The 13,302-nt window shown below is 62.9% G+C and overlaps 2 protein-coding genes across 2 annotated transcripts; one reads left to right on the forward strand and one right to left on the reverse strand.

The window, feature by feature from the left end:
* The first annotated feature begins 627 nt into the window (after positions 1-627).
* CHLRE_11g477050v5 (uncharacterized protein) lies at positions 628-7,239 on the forward strand. Its single transcript, XM_043067645.1, has 10 exons — positions 628-1,052; positions 1,239-1,310; positions 1,817-2,073; positions 2,300-2,482; positions 3,146-3,347; positions 3,856-4,295; positions 4,494-4,697; positions 5,025-5,225; positions 5,489-5,832; positions 6,303-7,239. The coding sequence occupies exons 1-10, from the start codon at positions 845-847 to the stop codon at positions 6,871-6,873; spliced, it is 2,682 nt and encodes an 893-aa protein (XP_042919650.1). The 5' UTR covers positions 628-844; the 3' UTR covers positions 6,874-7,239.
* A 422-nt stretch (positions 7,240-7,661) lies between these two features.
* On the reverse strand, positions 7,662-13,007 carry CHLRE_11g477100v5 (uncharacterized protein). The gene is made up of 8 exons (XM_043067646.1): positions 12,692-13,007; positions 12,208-12,612; positions 11,170-11,565; positions 10,821-11,005; positions 10,342-10,475; positions 9,919-9,980; positions 9,484-9,608; positions 7,662-9,122 (listed from the first exon to the last, which is right to left on the reverse strand). The coding sequence occupies exons 1-8, from the start codon at positions 12,815-12,817 to the stop codon at positions 8,831-8,833; spliced, it is 1,725 nt and encodes a 574-aa protein (XP_042919651.1). The 5' UTR covers positions 12,818-13,007; the 3' UTR covers positions 7,662-8,830.
* Between the last annotated feature and the right edge of the window lie 295 nt (positions 13,008-13,302).

Below are 13,302 nucleotides of genomic sequence, written 5' to 3' on the forward strand. Positions count from 1 at the left end.
TGTTAACTGCATGAACATAGAAGTCGCATGGTCACAGAGGAATTTGCGCACCGTCCCCACACCCAGATGATCTCTGGCACCAATGCTGCTTGGAACCGACACGCACGTACACGTGGTGACTAGAATCGGTCTGGACCAGCAGACCTACACATGGCACTTGAAGATTTGGTGTTGGGCGGGCAGTGGGCATGAGTGAGCCAAGCTGGTGCGTGGAACCTCTGCCTGCGCCTGGCCATGCCCCACGCCGCGGACCTCGTAGGGTTGCAGCGGGAGCGCAAGTTGGAGGGAGTTGCGCTGAGCTGGTGAGGGTGCACTAACAAACGATGAATGAAAGCCACTGCAGATAGCCAAATTGTTTAGTAGACGTGGTCGTCACGGATTGATCGGCACATGGGACATGGAACCCTAGACATAAAGCCGTGTAGAGGACCAGAGGCATGTGCTGCTTGAGTGTAGGGCGTACGATGATATCAGGAGCACACTGTGGGAGGTGACTCCCGCGACTATGGTGGACGCGATGGCCAGCGGTGACGAGAGGGGTTTAGCGCGTGTCATAAGGCGGTAAACGACCTTACGGCGCCACCAATTTAGATAAATTATTGCATGAATTGTTTTGCTTTTCAAATAATCATTTTGGGACTACTTTCCATGAGCTTCCTGGCTCGTTTGGACCAATCTGCAAGCATGACCTTGTAACATCAATCAATCAAGCGTGAGCTTGTAACATCAATCAATCAAAGGCTGTTCCTAAAGTTGAACAATAAGTAACAGAGTTGCATTCCACTCGAGGTGCAGCCAACCCTGGCAATTGTTTCCCGGCGCCTGCGGGGCCCCGGAGTCCACAATGGCAGACTTTATCCAGAAGCCGTTAGGACAGTTGAATCATGAGGTGGACGAGAAGGGGAAGCAGCTGAATGACTTGCGGCGGAAACTGTCGCGGTGCACGGACGCTGCACAGCAGGGAGTTTTCCAGAGCGAGCTCAGCCAGCTGGAGAGTACCATTGACGACCTCATCGCTTTGCGGAAGCTGCTCATACCGCTAGCGCTGGCCGGTACGTCCAGTTTTCAGTGCCGCTGAGCACACCCCTTTGCCCATAGGGCATCGTTGCTTTCTGCGAAGACAGCAAGGCGTCAAGTATTGCTTTGGGCGCCAAAGAGGCAAGGGCGTCACTTCCCGTGCCTATTGCAGCCTCCGTCGAACGTTAAACCGTCTTCCCCTTCTCTTGTGGTGCCTGTAGAGAGCGTGCCCGCGGGCGGCGCTGGTTTGCGTGGTCAGCCTGTTGCAGTGGGAGCCGGCGGTGGCGGCGCAGGTGGGGCGGGCGCAGGTGGGGTAGGCGCAGCGATTGGCAATGTGTCTTGTTCTTGACGATGGCGGCGCCGCCCCCGCGTGTCACCTGCGCGAGCCACCTCTTGAGTGTGCACGCCAGCGGGCAGGAAGCGGAGCGCCAGCAGCAGCAGCAGCGGGATGGGTCTAACCTAGCGCGCGCGCGTGTGTGTGTGTGTGTGTGTGTGTGTGTGTGTGTGTGTGTGTGTGTGTGTGTGTGTGTGTGTGTATGTGTGTGTATGTGTGTGTCGCCGAAAACCAGCAGCGGCTGGATAATGACAGCAGGCGCGTCGTGTCCTAGCTAGCCCGCCGCCGCCTGGCTGCACGCACTGCTGATGTGACGCCCCGACGGCTGTGGAGCAGCTGTATGTCATCACCGCATTTTTTGGTTTGATTGTGGCGTAGGCTTGGTGGCGTACGTGGGCATTGGTGCGGCGCAATAGTTGCTTGGAGCCTCCCACAGTAATTGCCCGCCCGATGGTGGTGGCGCAGGTGCGGGTGCGGGTGCGCCGCCGGCGGCTCCAAGGCGGCTGGTGGATAGCGCAGCCAAGCTGCAGCTGCTGCCGCAGCGCTCTGACGACGACGGCGTCGTGTGGAAGCTGACGCACGGCCACAGCGCGAGGACATACGTGGATGCAGCGGGGGTGGTGGACCGCATCCGCTTGTGGGCTGAAGCGGCCTTGAGGGTCGCGGTTATGCAAGAATGGGGACATGCCCCCGCGCCCTTGCTGGTCTCGGGGCTCGTAAAGGTCGGTGCGCTTGCTCGCTCGGTACTGCAGCTGCACCCCATTACTGTACGCCCGACCAGCAGCATTAGCCCCAGTGTTATTAGTCCCAGGCGCCTACCACCTGCCATCTCGATCAAGCTACAGTAGTGCGGTTTCGTGTCATACATATATACCGCAAACACATTGCGCCCCGGTACCGCCTACTATCTACTGACTTCCTGCATCTCTATCTCCATGTATGCCGCAGACGGGCAAGTCGTACACGCTGGAACACGTGGTGCCCGCGGTCGTGGCGGCGGTGCTGCGCAAGCAGCAGCAGCAGCAGCAGGCGAAGCAGCAGCAGCAGCAGGCGAAGCAGCAGCAGGCGGAGCACGGCTTGCTGGCGGGCATGGTGGTCCTGCGGCTGAAGGGCGACCAGTTGGATCGTACGGTACGTCCGCACTGGCGTGTGTGTGTGTGGGTGTGTGTGTGGGGGGGGCTGGTGGGTGGGGGTGGGTGTGTGGGTGGGGTTGGGGGGGGGTCGGTGGGGGGGTGTGGGTGTGTGGGTGGGGGTTGGGGGGGGCTGGGGGGCTGGTGGGTGGGGGTGGGTGTGTGGGTGGGGGTTGGGGGGGGGGGTCGGTGGTGGGTGGGGGGTGTGGGGTGGTGGTGGGGTGTGTGTGGGTGTGGGTGTGGGGTGGGAGGGGTGTGGGGTGGGGTGGGGTGGGGTGGGGTGGGGGGGTGGCTGGGGTAGGGTGTGGGTGGGTGCGTAGGTGTGGGTGTGGGTGTGGGTGTGGGTGTTTCGACCTGGTTGATTGTTGGAACACGTACAGGCTGTGTGTGCGCACGGCTGCCAAAGCATCGCCGGTTTAACCTGCTGTGCTGTGGACACGCTGTGAGCGTACTGCTGTTTTGGCAGCTAAGGCGACAGCAGGGTTTGGCGAAGCCTTGCTTGGACGGGTTGTGCATGCATTTAACTGCGTACAGCTTAACGTGACCGCATGGGGTCAATTACTTGGCGGCACGATCGATAATGGTGCCGTCACCGGTGCAACGTGGCGTGTGTGTATGTGCTGACGAGCGAGGCGCTCCCGCCGCCAACCCGAATTGCACGCAGTCGGGCGCCGCAATCATGCTGCAGAGCCTGCTGATCGTGCTGCTGGGGTGGGCGCGCGAGGAGCACGTGCCCCTGCGGGCGGGTGCGCTGGCGGCTGCAGAGGCTGCGCTGGCGCTGCCGGACATGGGCATGCCCAGCATACCCGGCCGGGCCATCTTTGCTTTCCTCAAGGCAGTGGAGGTGCCGGTGCTGGTGCTGTGCGGTGGGTATGCGTGGCGCGGCGTCGTACATGCATACGGAGATCTATGGCTGGGGCATTCAACATTTGTCCTGGTGCATTTCGTTTGCGCGGGTCCAGTCTTGGTGCGTTTTGTTTGGCCAATTGTGCTGATTTTGTTGCAGTAGCGCGGGGCAGGAGTAAAGCCGTGCACATAATACATAACAAAGACACGGCATAGAGTCCCTGTCTGTGTATGTGGCAGGGAATGGGTTTGGCCCGTTTTGGTCAAGTAAGGCACGATCCAAACGAACCACCTCCCCAGACCGGCGTCATACAGCATACCCTTACTTGTGGGTTTGGGGGGCACTATCCAAGTGGGTTCTGCTGCTAGCTCTTTGACTCCGACAGCTTGCTTGCATCACCAACTGCTGTAGTCCCGACTGCGGACGTGCTACTCCGCTCCCTAGCTCCTGATGCTGCTGACGTCAGCCTCCCCGCCCATCTATTCATCCCTGCTGCCACACGCACACGCGCACGCACACGTACGCAGACGAGATGCAGCGGCTGTTCCTGCCGCTCATCGGCGGCGCCGAGCCGGACGCTGCCGGGGCCGCGTACATGCGCGACGTGTTCATGAAGCAGCTGCTGTTGGACGGCCCCCACACCATGCTGTGGTGCCTCACGGGATCATCCATGGCGCACACCTGCATCAGCATCGCGCGCATGCCCCCCAACGGCTACCCGCTCATCACCATGGCCTGCGCCATCCACCTGCCAGCGACCTACAGCGCCGCGCACGTAAGCTTCGCGTGGCAGCAGCTGCAGCAGAACAGCGGTCCTGATGTGGAGCTGGACCGCCAGCTGCTGGAGCTCTGCCCGCAGTCAATCCCGCTCCTGACGTTCTTGGTGCACACATGGTTGTACAACCGCGGCCGCAGCGACGTGCACACCTTCGTGCGCGACTTCATGCGGTTCAAGCTCATGGAGCAGGTGTGTATGTATTGCATGAATGGAAGCACAGCGGCACATGTTGTTGTTGTTGTTGAGCGGGCGTTTGGTCGCAAAGGCGTTTATTTGCTGCACCAAACCCTCAGGCGTCCTGGATGCTGGATGCTGGCCCTCTTACTCATACATTGCCCGACATCCACACATCCACCCATCCGTTTCTCTTCGGATTGTCTACCTCAGGCACGCAGGGAGTGGACGCCTGGCCTGGAGGCCGTGCCGGCGTCGCAGCGGCTCACGATCCTGGACCTGTCGTTTCCGGCCGTGGGGGCGCGCATCGACACAGGGCTGCACCCCGGCTTGAAGTACTACCTGACGCCGCACCTGGAGAAGAGGGCGGACGGCCACTACTTCCTTCGCGACTCGCACCAGCGTCAGATCGTGCGGGTGAGGCAGCAGCAGGGCGTGTGATTGTCGCCGTACGTGCGTGTGTGCGTGCGTGCCCAAGTAAGCCAAGCTTGTCTCCTCATCAGCACTTCTCACGCACCACACCTCGCTCACGCAACCGTCTACCCATCATCAAGCGCTTGCATGCAAACGCTCAGCGCTGGGGCCACCTCAATGATTATGACTGCAGGCTTACTTGCATCCTCCTGCGTGCCCCCCTGAGTTTATTCCTCTGCTTGAGTGCCCCCCGGGCGTCCCCTTTTGAAGGTGCGCGCCACGCCACGCCACGCCCTCGCCCGCCCCCCACCTGCGCTTGCTCACGTGCAGTTCCTGATCAACGAAGAAGGCGCGCTGCGGAGCGGATTGGGCGAGCTGGCGTTCAGCGCGACCCTGACGCAGCTGGATGGAGGGTGGAACCTGTTTCACCTGGGGGAGGCCGCGGACTACCTGCTCGGTCCCGGCGCATGCCGCAGGTGGCAGAACGGGGAGCCGCCGGCTGAGACGGACGCGTTCGAGGACAAGTTACAGGTTAGATAGCAGATGCTAGCGTACTTAGATGGGCTACAGGGCTTGAGCTCAGAAGTTAGTAGGGTTTGGGGGGGAGATAGAAAGCGCTGGTAAGCGCAGATGAAATCTGCATGGGCTGAAGGAACTGGTGACGCTCTTTCGCCGCCGTGCATTGGGGCGCCCCGTGTTGCGTGCCGCTCGATTGTGATGTGTGTATAAAATTCAGTTTGCCTGATGCGATGTCTAACTATCTAGGTTGACATTACTCATGCTACTCATCGCAGGCCATTGCCGACGACGTCGCCGTGAAGCTGTGCGCGGCAGGAGCGGCGGCGGCAGGAGGCGATCAGCAGCCGCAGCAGCAACAGCAGCAGCAGCAGCAGCAGCAGCAGCAGCACCAGGAGCAAACGCAGCAGCAGCAGCAGCAGCAGCCGGGCAGCGGCGGCGGCGGCGCGGCGCTGGGCCCCCAGCCGGGCCCCCAGCCGCAGGAGCTGTGGGAGCGGCAGTCCTGGTTCCAGGAGGCGCTGAACTCGGAGTGGAACAGCCGTGATCGCGAGGCGTACATGGAGGAGGAGGACAACAAGCAGGCGCGGCGCACGCACCTGGCCATGCTGGTCTTCTACCTGCGGTGCGTGGTTGTGGGTGGGTGGGTGGGTGGGTGGGTTAAAAGGCGAGTGGGTGGGGGATGCAACTGAAGCTCAGTTCCTGGATGGGTGGGTTGCAGTGGGTCCCCTTGCTGCTGTCGTCCAGGAGATGGGGCGCATTTGGGAGGATGAGCACATGCGCGTAACGTGCCGGGACGGACGCGGAGGCATGTGCTTCATTTGCAGGCAGCGGCGGGGCCACGCCGTGACGGGCGCTGCTATGGGTTCGTGCTGTGGGTGTGCATGCGCTGGCAAGGCTGTGCGTCTCATGTCTCTGCGTCCCATGTCTCGCTCCCCTGACCTACCATCAGTGGTGTACCGAAGCCTGAGCCTGAGGCACCGAGCCTGAGGCTGAGGCGCGTTGGTGTATGCCTAGACGTCTGACCTGGACACTGCTGACCCGGGCGCACTGCCACGACTGCTGCCGTATGTACGTGCGTCCGCACGCCTGCAGGCTGAGTCGCAACGTGCTTGGCCGTACGAAGCCTTGGGATCGGGAGACTGGCTCCAAGCTGCTGGATGTGGGGGTGGTTGAGGCGCTGCCCGGCGTGCTGGGCCAGTCCCTCTTTGCCTTCAACGAGGCAATGGTGGGGGCGCTGCGGCTGCTGCCGCGCCCCACCGTGCAAGCCGCCGCTGCGGCGTTTGCGGCGGAGCTGTCAGGCGGCGTTTGCGGCGGCAGCGTTGATGAGGGCTCGGGCGAGGACGACAGCAGCAGCGGCGGTGGCCTGAGCAGCGGCAGCGGCGGCGCCGGCAGCACCAGCGGCGGCGGAGGGCGGGGGCGCGGCGCAGGGGCGATGCCTATCCAATGCGCGCCTTCGCGCCCGGCGGGACCAGCGGCGGCGGCAGGATGTGGTCAGCGCCCGCCGCTGGTGTACGCCACCGGCGGCAGTCGCGGGGGGTGGGGCAAGAGAAAACCGCGGGCACCTACACTCGTGCCGCGCCTGCGTGCACGGCTTCCGCTCTTTGCACCACCAGCCGCAGCAGCAGCCGCAGCAGCGATGGGGCCACGGCTACCTCGCTGGTGATTCGGGCGCCAGTGTGTGTCGGCCGCTGCCGCTGCTGACATAACCGACCGTGACCGGCTGTGCGCCGCGGTCAGTGGCTAACTGCGCGGCCCAGTGGCCCAGTGGCCCAGTGGCCCAGTCAAGGCTAGGGAGTGGTAGTCAGCTTCTGGATGGCTCCGAGTGCATCGGTGGCGTGACGTGCGCGGCGTGCGTGCCTCAGTGAAAGCACGTGCGGCAGCTGCCGCACGCCCACGCGTCGTGCGTGTGCAGGCGGGCCGACCTGCTGCGTAGGATGCATCGATTGGTGTGCGGTACGTAATGGGTTGTGGTAGGCGTGTGCCATGCTGCGAACGTTCTGCAGCCTCTCTGTCAATATCAAATGGATACATCGACATCGATACAAGGTCTTTCCTTCACCTCCGGTTCTGGGCGCCGCCCAACCGCCGCGAAGCTACCTCAATGCACTCGCACAGCCCCCCTGCCAGTGCGCCCCCGCGCAGTGCTCTCACCCATACCATACCTGGCTGAGAACGCTTGTCCTCAACTGCCTTCTCTTTTTGGGTGTGCGCTTCCACAAAGTAAAAGACTCTCGGGTCGTCCTGCTCATCAGGACGGCCATCCGCGGCCCCCCCTCAAGGCCCACCACACGCCACGTGTGTTAGGAAGCGCACCAGCAGAAAGAGAAGGCAGTTGAGGACAAGCGTTTCCAGGTCGGTAGGGTGTGGGTGAGAGCACTGCGCGGGATCGCACTGGCAAAGTGGCTGTGTGAGTGCATTGAGGTGGCTTCGCGGCGGTTGGGCGGCGCCCAGAACCGGAGGTGAATGAAGGAAAGACCAAGACCAGGCATCGTGACCAGGCATAGATGTGTCCATTTGGTGTTTGACAGAGACGGTGCGCAACATTTGCAGCGTGGGACATTTGATGGATTGCAACGGTGGGTTTGGCATGGCGTTTTGCATCGGATTTGGTCACTTGTTCTGAAGTACGGTATGAAGAGCTACACGAGGTTGCTTAATACGCTGATGTTGTTGTTGGTTGCACGGTGGTGTGCACGAGCATGCGTGCTATCCTGTCCCCGTAAGTACCAATACGCTGATGTCCTGGGCATGGGGCATCGCAGTAGTGCAGAATTGAACCATGCGAAGTCGCGGCCCCGCCTTGTGAGAAGTGGGCATCCTGCGCCTGGTTGCGCCTCTCCCAGCGCTCAAAAGGGGTCGCCACGTGACTTCAACGCCTTCCGCTCTGGTCTACATACGCATTAGTTCCGCAACGCACGTTAATAACTGAGCTGCTGGCCGAGCTGCTGGCACAGATTGCGGGCGGGCCTTGTGACGGCACATGGGCACTGCTGGGTTCTGGGTTGGCAAGGGTGTATTCAGGGATTGGAATCCCGATGTCCGTAACGGCGTGACTTCCAGGCGTGGTGACGCCAGCATCCAAAGAGCAATGATTCCGTACTGCTAACACTACCTGTTACTACTACATGACGCCGGTGTTCTGTCTCGGCATTAAAGACTTGCCCACCGTGTGTACGGTATGCGCCCCTACCGTACCAGGCAGCATACCCCCTTCTGACCTCCCTAGGATTTTCTCCGGACATCGCCATCCCTATCTACCCGGCACCGCGCTTTCTGCAGCGCGCCACAAGGCCTCTTTGCATCCCGAAGCGACACATGCAGAGACCTCCTTATGCGGCGTTTCATGTCCGAGCAATACACAACAGCGCTGTACGGACAGTACGACACACGGTGTGTGTGTGGCTTCTACTAGCTCTTGCGCGCCGGCCACCCGTACACCTGACCAATGACCACCACGACCTTGACAACCTCCATGAGCAGACGTGCAGCCACAAGCCACCCCACAGGGGCTCCCGCCGTAGCGCCAAAGAGGCCCCCGCCTCCTCCTCCTTCATTCCAAAACACGGCCGCAACGGCACAATCCCCAGTGGCCGGCGTCGTCTCAAAGCCACCACCACCGCTCAGCTCTCCTCCGGTGTCTCCTCCTCAAATCCCGCATCCTCCGCATAGCTCTCATCCGGCGCCGCCGCCGCCTCCTCCTCCACCGCCGCCTTCTTCACTGACGGCTGAGACTCCACTGCCTTGGGTGCCGGGGGCGGCGGCGCTGGCGCCGCGATTGCTGGCGAGGCGGCGGCGGCGGCCTCCTCCTCCTCCGCCTCCTCAGCGGGCGGCGGCGAGGCAGCGTGCATGGCCTTGGCGGCGGCGACGCCGGAGCCGGCGGGGTGGGTGGCGCCACCACCGATGGGACGGAACCTGCGTGTGCGTACGCGTGTGTGTGTGTGTGTGTGTGTGTGTGTGTGTTGAAGAGCACAAGGAAAACATTGCGCAAAGATAGAGTGTGTGTGTGTGTATGTGTGCTCGTGTCAGCGGCGCATGGGGGTCGCAGTACGTGCCGTGCAAGCGCACACGCCACGTGGCCGCTCCAGTCTGCAGCGCAACAGCAGAGGTCGCCTCCATCTGAGGTGCCCCCCCCCCCTCGCCTACCTGGCGGCCCCGCCCCGCTCCCCGCTCCCTGCCTCCTTCCCTACCTGGCGGCCCCGCCACGCCCCGCTCCCTGCCCCCTTCCTTCTTCCCTCTCTGGCGCCCTCCCTAAACCTCCCGCTCGCTCGCTTACTTGCGCGCGTTGTCGCCGTACGCCTGCGACTTGGCGTAGTCCTTGTTGAGGGCGTCACGGTTGATGTCGCGGCTTGGCTTGACGGCCTGAAGCCGTTTGTACAGGGCCAGGTTCTCCTGCGCTATCTGTGTACGGATTTGGATTTGGGTTTCGAGATTTGGGAGTAGGGATGGGGATTAGAATGATGCAAGCAGCGGGAGCGATGGTTCGGCAAAGCCGCCGCATGTGCTGGTGGTGCCAGTGGTGGTGGTGGTGGCGTGCGTCAGCGGACTGGGCAGTGGGCAGGCAGTGGGCCATGGACTGCCAGTATCTGAGCTGGCTGGCGGGCTACTACTACTGCTGCTGCTGCTACTACTACTGCTGCTGCTGCTGTTGTTCAAGTCCACGGCCCACGGCCTCCAGCCGCTTGCTGCTCGGCCGATCGCGCGCTCTCACCTTGTCCTCCTTCTTGTGCCGGTTCACAGCCGCCGCCGACACGTTGGCCGGCGCCAGCTTGCCTGGGGAGGCAGGAGGGAGGCAGAGGGGCGGGCGGGATGCGGGGGGGGGGATTTGTAAGTACAAGCCCGAACTAAACCAAACAAGAAGGGGGGAGGGCGTATTCAGCGCTGTGGTCACCCTGCACCAGTACGGTGCCACCGCGGCACCACCACTGCCACTGCCACCCACCCGCACTTCCACTCCAATTGGTAGGTGTCCGGAAGCATCTCCGGCGCCGTCAGGGCGGGCTTCGAGCCCCCCGCCCCCCTCATCCCCACCTCCCCCAAGCCTCCCTGCCTACCACTCCCTACGCCTCCCTACCCCTCCCGCTCCCTCCCTACGTCTCCCTCCCAAGCCCCTCCCCCACTGCCTCCGCCTCACCGCTGGCCGCCGCCGAGCCCACCGACAGCGCGTTGTTGTAGGCGGGGTTGGGTGTGGCGCGGCTGATCTCCACCAGCCGGTTGCACAGCTTCATGTTGTCAGCAGTGATCTTCTTCACCTCGTAGCCCGTGTGGCTGGTCGGGTGCGCATGCAGTTTGGGTGCATGGGAATGGGGTTGTTGGATGGGGTGGGTTCAGGGTTTGGGTTGGGTTGGGGTGAGTTGTGCAAGGCGGAGGGGTTGCATGGCGAGCGCCCCCCCAGCTTGTCCCCTGTTTCCTAATGGGATTGGTTCCGAGTTAACCCCCCCCCAAACCCGGACGTCGGCACTTCACTTCATATTTGATACACACCATCCCATGGATGGCTACCCCCCAAACCCACCCACCCACCCACCCAACCCCCCACCCACCCACCCACGGCACACACCCACACACACCCACACACCCACACCCACACACGCACACCCAGCACGCATGCACCTGTAGTCGGGCTTGACGGTGGGCTGCGGCCGCACGGTGTTGGGCGGCCCCGTGAACGTCAGCTTCACCTTCTGGCCGTTGGACGCAACCGCCGTCGGTGGCGGCGCCGCCGGCTTGGGCGGCGGCGCGGCGGGGCGCGGCACAGAGGGCTTGGCCGGCGGCGGCGCGGGCGGTGGCGGCGCGGGCTGGGATACAAGGAAGGTGGACGGCGAGAGAGGCATGATATTAGTGAGACGGGGAGAAGAGGAGTCGGGGAGGGGGGGAAGGTGATGCGTGGATTGCTGGGCGCTTGCGAGTGATGAGCAGACGAGCAGTGCAGGCTTGTGGAGGTCGTTGTTGCGCCTACTACCTTTGGCGGCGCGGGCTTGGGCGCCGGCTTGGGGGCCGATACTACCGGCTTGGCCGGCACGGGCTTTGCCGCCGCGGGTGCCGGTGCCGGCGCCGGCTTTGGCGGCGGTGCGGCGGGCTTTGGTGCGGGCTTGGGCGGTGCGGGCTTGGGCGGCGCCGGCTTCGTCGCTGGCGGCGGGACCACTGGCTTGGGCGCGGGCTTCGCCGCGGGCTTCGCCGGTGCCGGCGCCGGCGCCGCCTTGGCTGAGCTGGCGACTGAGGCTTTGGAGGCGCTGCTCGCCGACTTCTCGATCGGCTTTGGCTTTGGCTTCTCCTCCTCATCGTCCTCCACGGGCTCATCCACCACCGCCGACTGCTCCGCCTCGTCCTCCTCCTTGTCGCCCGACGCGCTAGGGCCCTGTGGTAAGCATGGTAAGTGCGGTGGAGGTGGTGGAGGAGGTGATGGTGGTGGTAGTGGAGGTGGTGGTGGTGGTTTGTTGATAACAGTTACGAGTGATAGGCCCGAGATAACCCGAGATTAGGGCTGACGAGAGCTAGTGGTTGCGGTGGCGGTGCTGGTTTGACAGGGGTGCACAACCAGTGTCAGCGCAATGCGCGGCAGGGGGACGGCCGAGCTGGTTGTGCCACACACGCAGCCAGCCCACAGGTGAAGGGGCCAACCCACATGGCCGACCCGACGGCAAAGCCGACACCGCCACTGGCATGCATCTGCACCTCATGTCGACGGCCCCGCGGCGCCCCAATGGCGGCCTCTGGCTAGCCGGTGTCAAGCCGCACACGTCCTTCTCCAACGCTGCAGCGTCGCCACGCGGGTCACCAGCCCCCACACACCCCTGCACACCACCGGAGCCGCTGACACCTGCCGCTGCCGCGGGCTCGCTGCACCGCATGGGACCGCAGCACGTTGCTGCCCCGTGGCAGCACTCCGCTTTGTATGAAAGGCCTTCCCCCCGGTGGGGAAACTGACACCCGAGGCAACCTAGCCCGCGCCCTGCCCCCCTGCCTCCTCCTTCTCCCGGTGTCCCGCTGCTCGACCCACCTCATCTTTCTCCGGCATTTTGGAGCTGCTTAGCCCCAGCGTGGGCTCAAAATCCTCCTGGTACGAGGCCTCCGCGTCCTCCTCAGTCTTCGCAGCCTTCTTAGCTGCTGGCTGCTCTGGCTCCTCCGGCTCGGGCTCCTTGGCAGCAGGCGCTGGCTCTGATGCCTCTGCCTCCGGCTCCGGCTCTGCCTCCGCTTCCGGCTCCGGCTCTGCCTCTGCTTCTGGCTCTGCCTCTGCTTCCGGCTCCGGCTCTGCTTCCGGCTCCGGCTCTGCTTCCGGCTCCGGCTCCGCTTCCGGCTCCGCCTCCGCCTTGTCCTCGGCTGCTGGCTCCGGCTCCTCCGCTGCCTCCGGCTCAGCTTCGTCTTGATAGTCGTCCTCCGCGGCCTCCGCCCCGCCAGCAGCCGGCTACAAACCCCAAAGAGCACAACACGTCAGTACCAACAACTACGCAAGCTGGTATGCGAGCTGGCCCGGCAATGTTCACCTCATCGTCATCTGCAGCGGCACTCTCCGCTAGCGCTGTGAGACCAGCGTCATCGTCCTCATCCGAATCTGGTACAGCTATGACGTGCGCAGTCTCGGCCCCGATATCCTCGTCAACGTCGGACATGGCAAACAACTTTGCTCAAACACAGCAGGTTAAGTTACGTACAGCGATAATGTAATCGTTAAGGTGTTCTGCATGCAAATATTTCGTTTGGAGCGTTGCGAGCTCGGTTGGCTTTACCTTAGACACATCAATGTGAGCTCAGCAGCGAGATACCGCGACCAAATACTTGAGTGCAACATACAAAATAACCATTGTCCAAAGTGTCTGAGGGTCGAAATGGCTCGCAGGTTGCGGAGTGGCTGCCAGCGTGCCAGTTCGTTCACCCCGACTGGTGGAGCATCGATGCTCCCACCGTCCCACGGCCCTAAGCTGCGTGGCCACCAGATTATACTTACAGATGACAGCATAGCTCTTTTGCTAAGCGCGCCATACTATCATTGCAGCAGGGTCCTGCTAGTGCTAGGATCGCCACCATCATGAACGCGCACCGTCGTTTCCTGTTGCCGGACTTCCTTAGCTGCCGCAGCAAGACGCGAACGAAAAAT

Source organism: Chlamydomonas reinhardtii, chromosome 11 (assembly GCF_000002595.2).
Source record: "Chlamydomonas reinhardtii strain CC-503 cw92 mt+ chromosome 11, whole genome shotgun sequence".
In the NCBI taxonomy this organism is placed as follows: domain Eukaryota; kingdom Viridiplantae; phylum Chlorophyta; class Chlorophyceae; order Chlamydomonadales; family Chlamydomonadaceae; genus Chlamydomonas; species Chlamydomonas reinhardtii.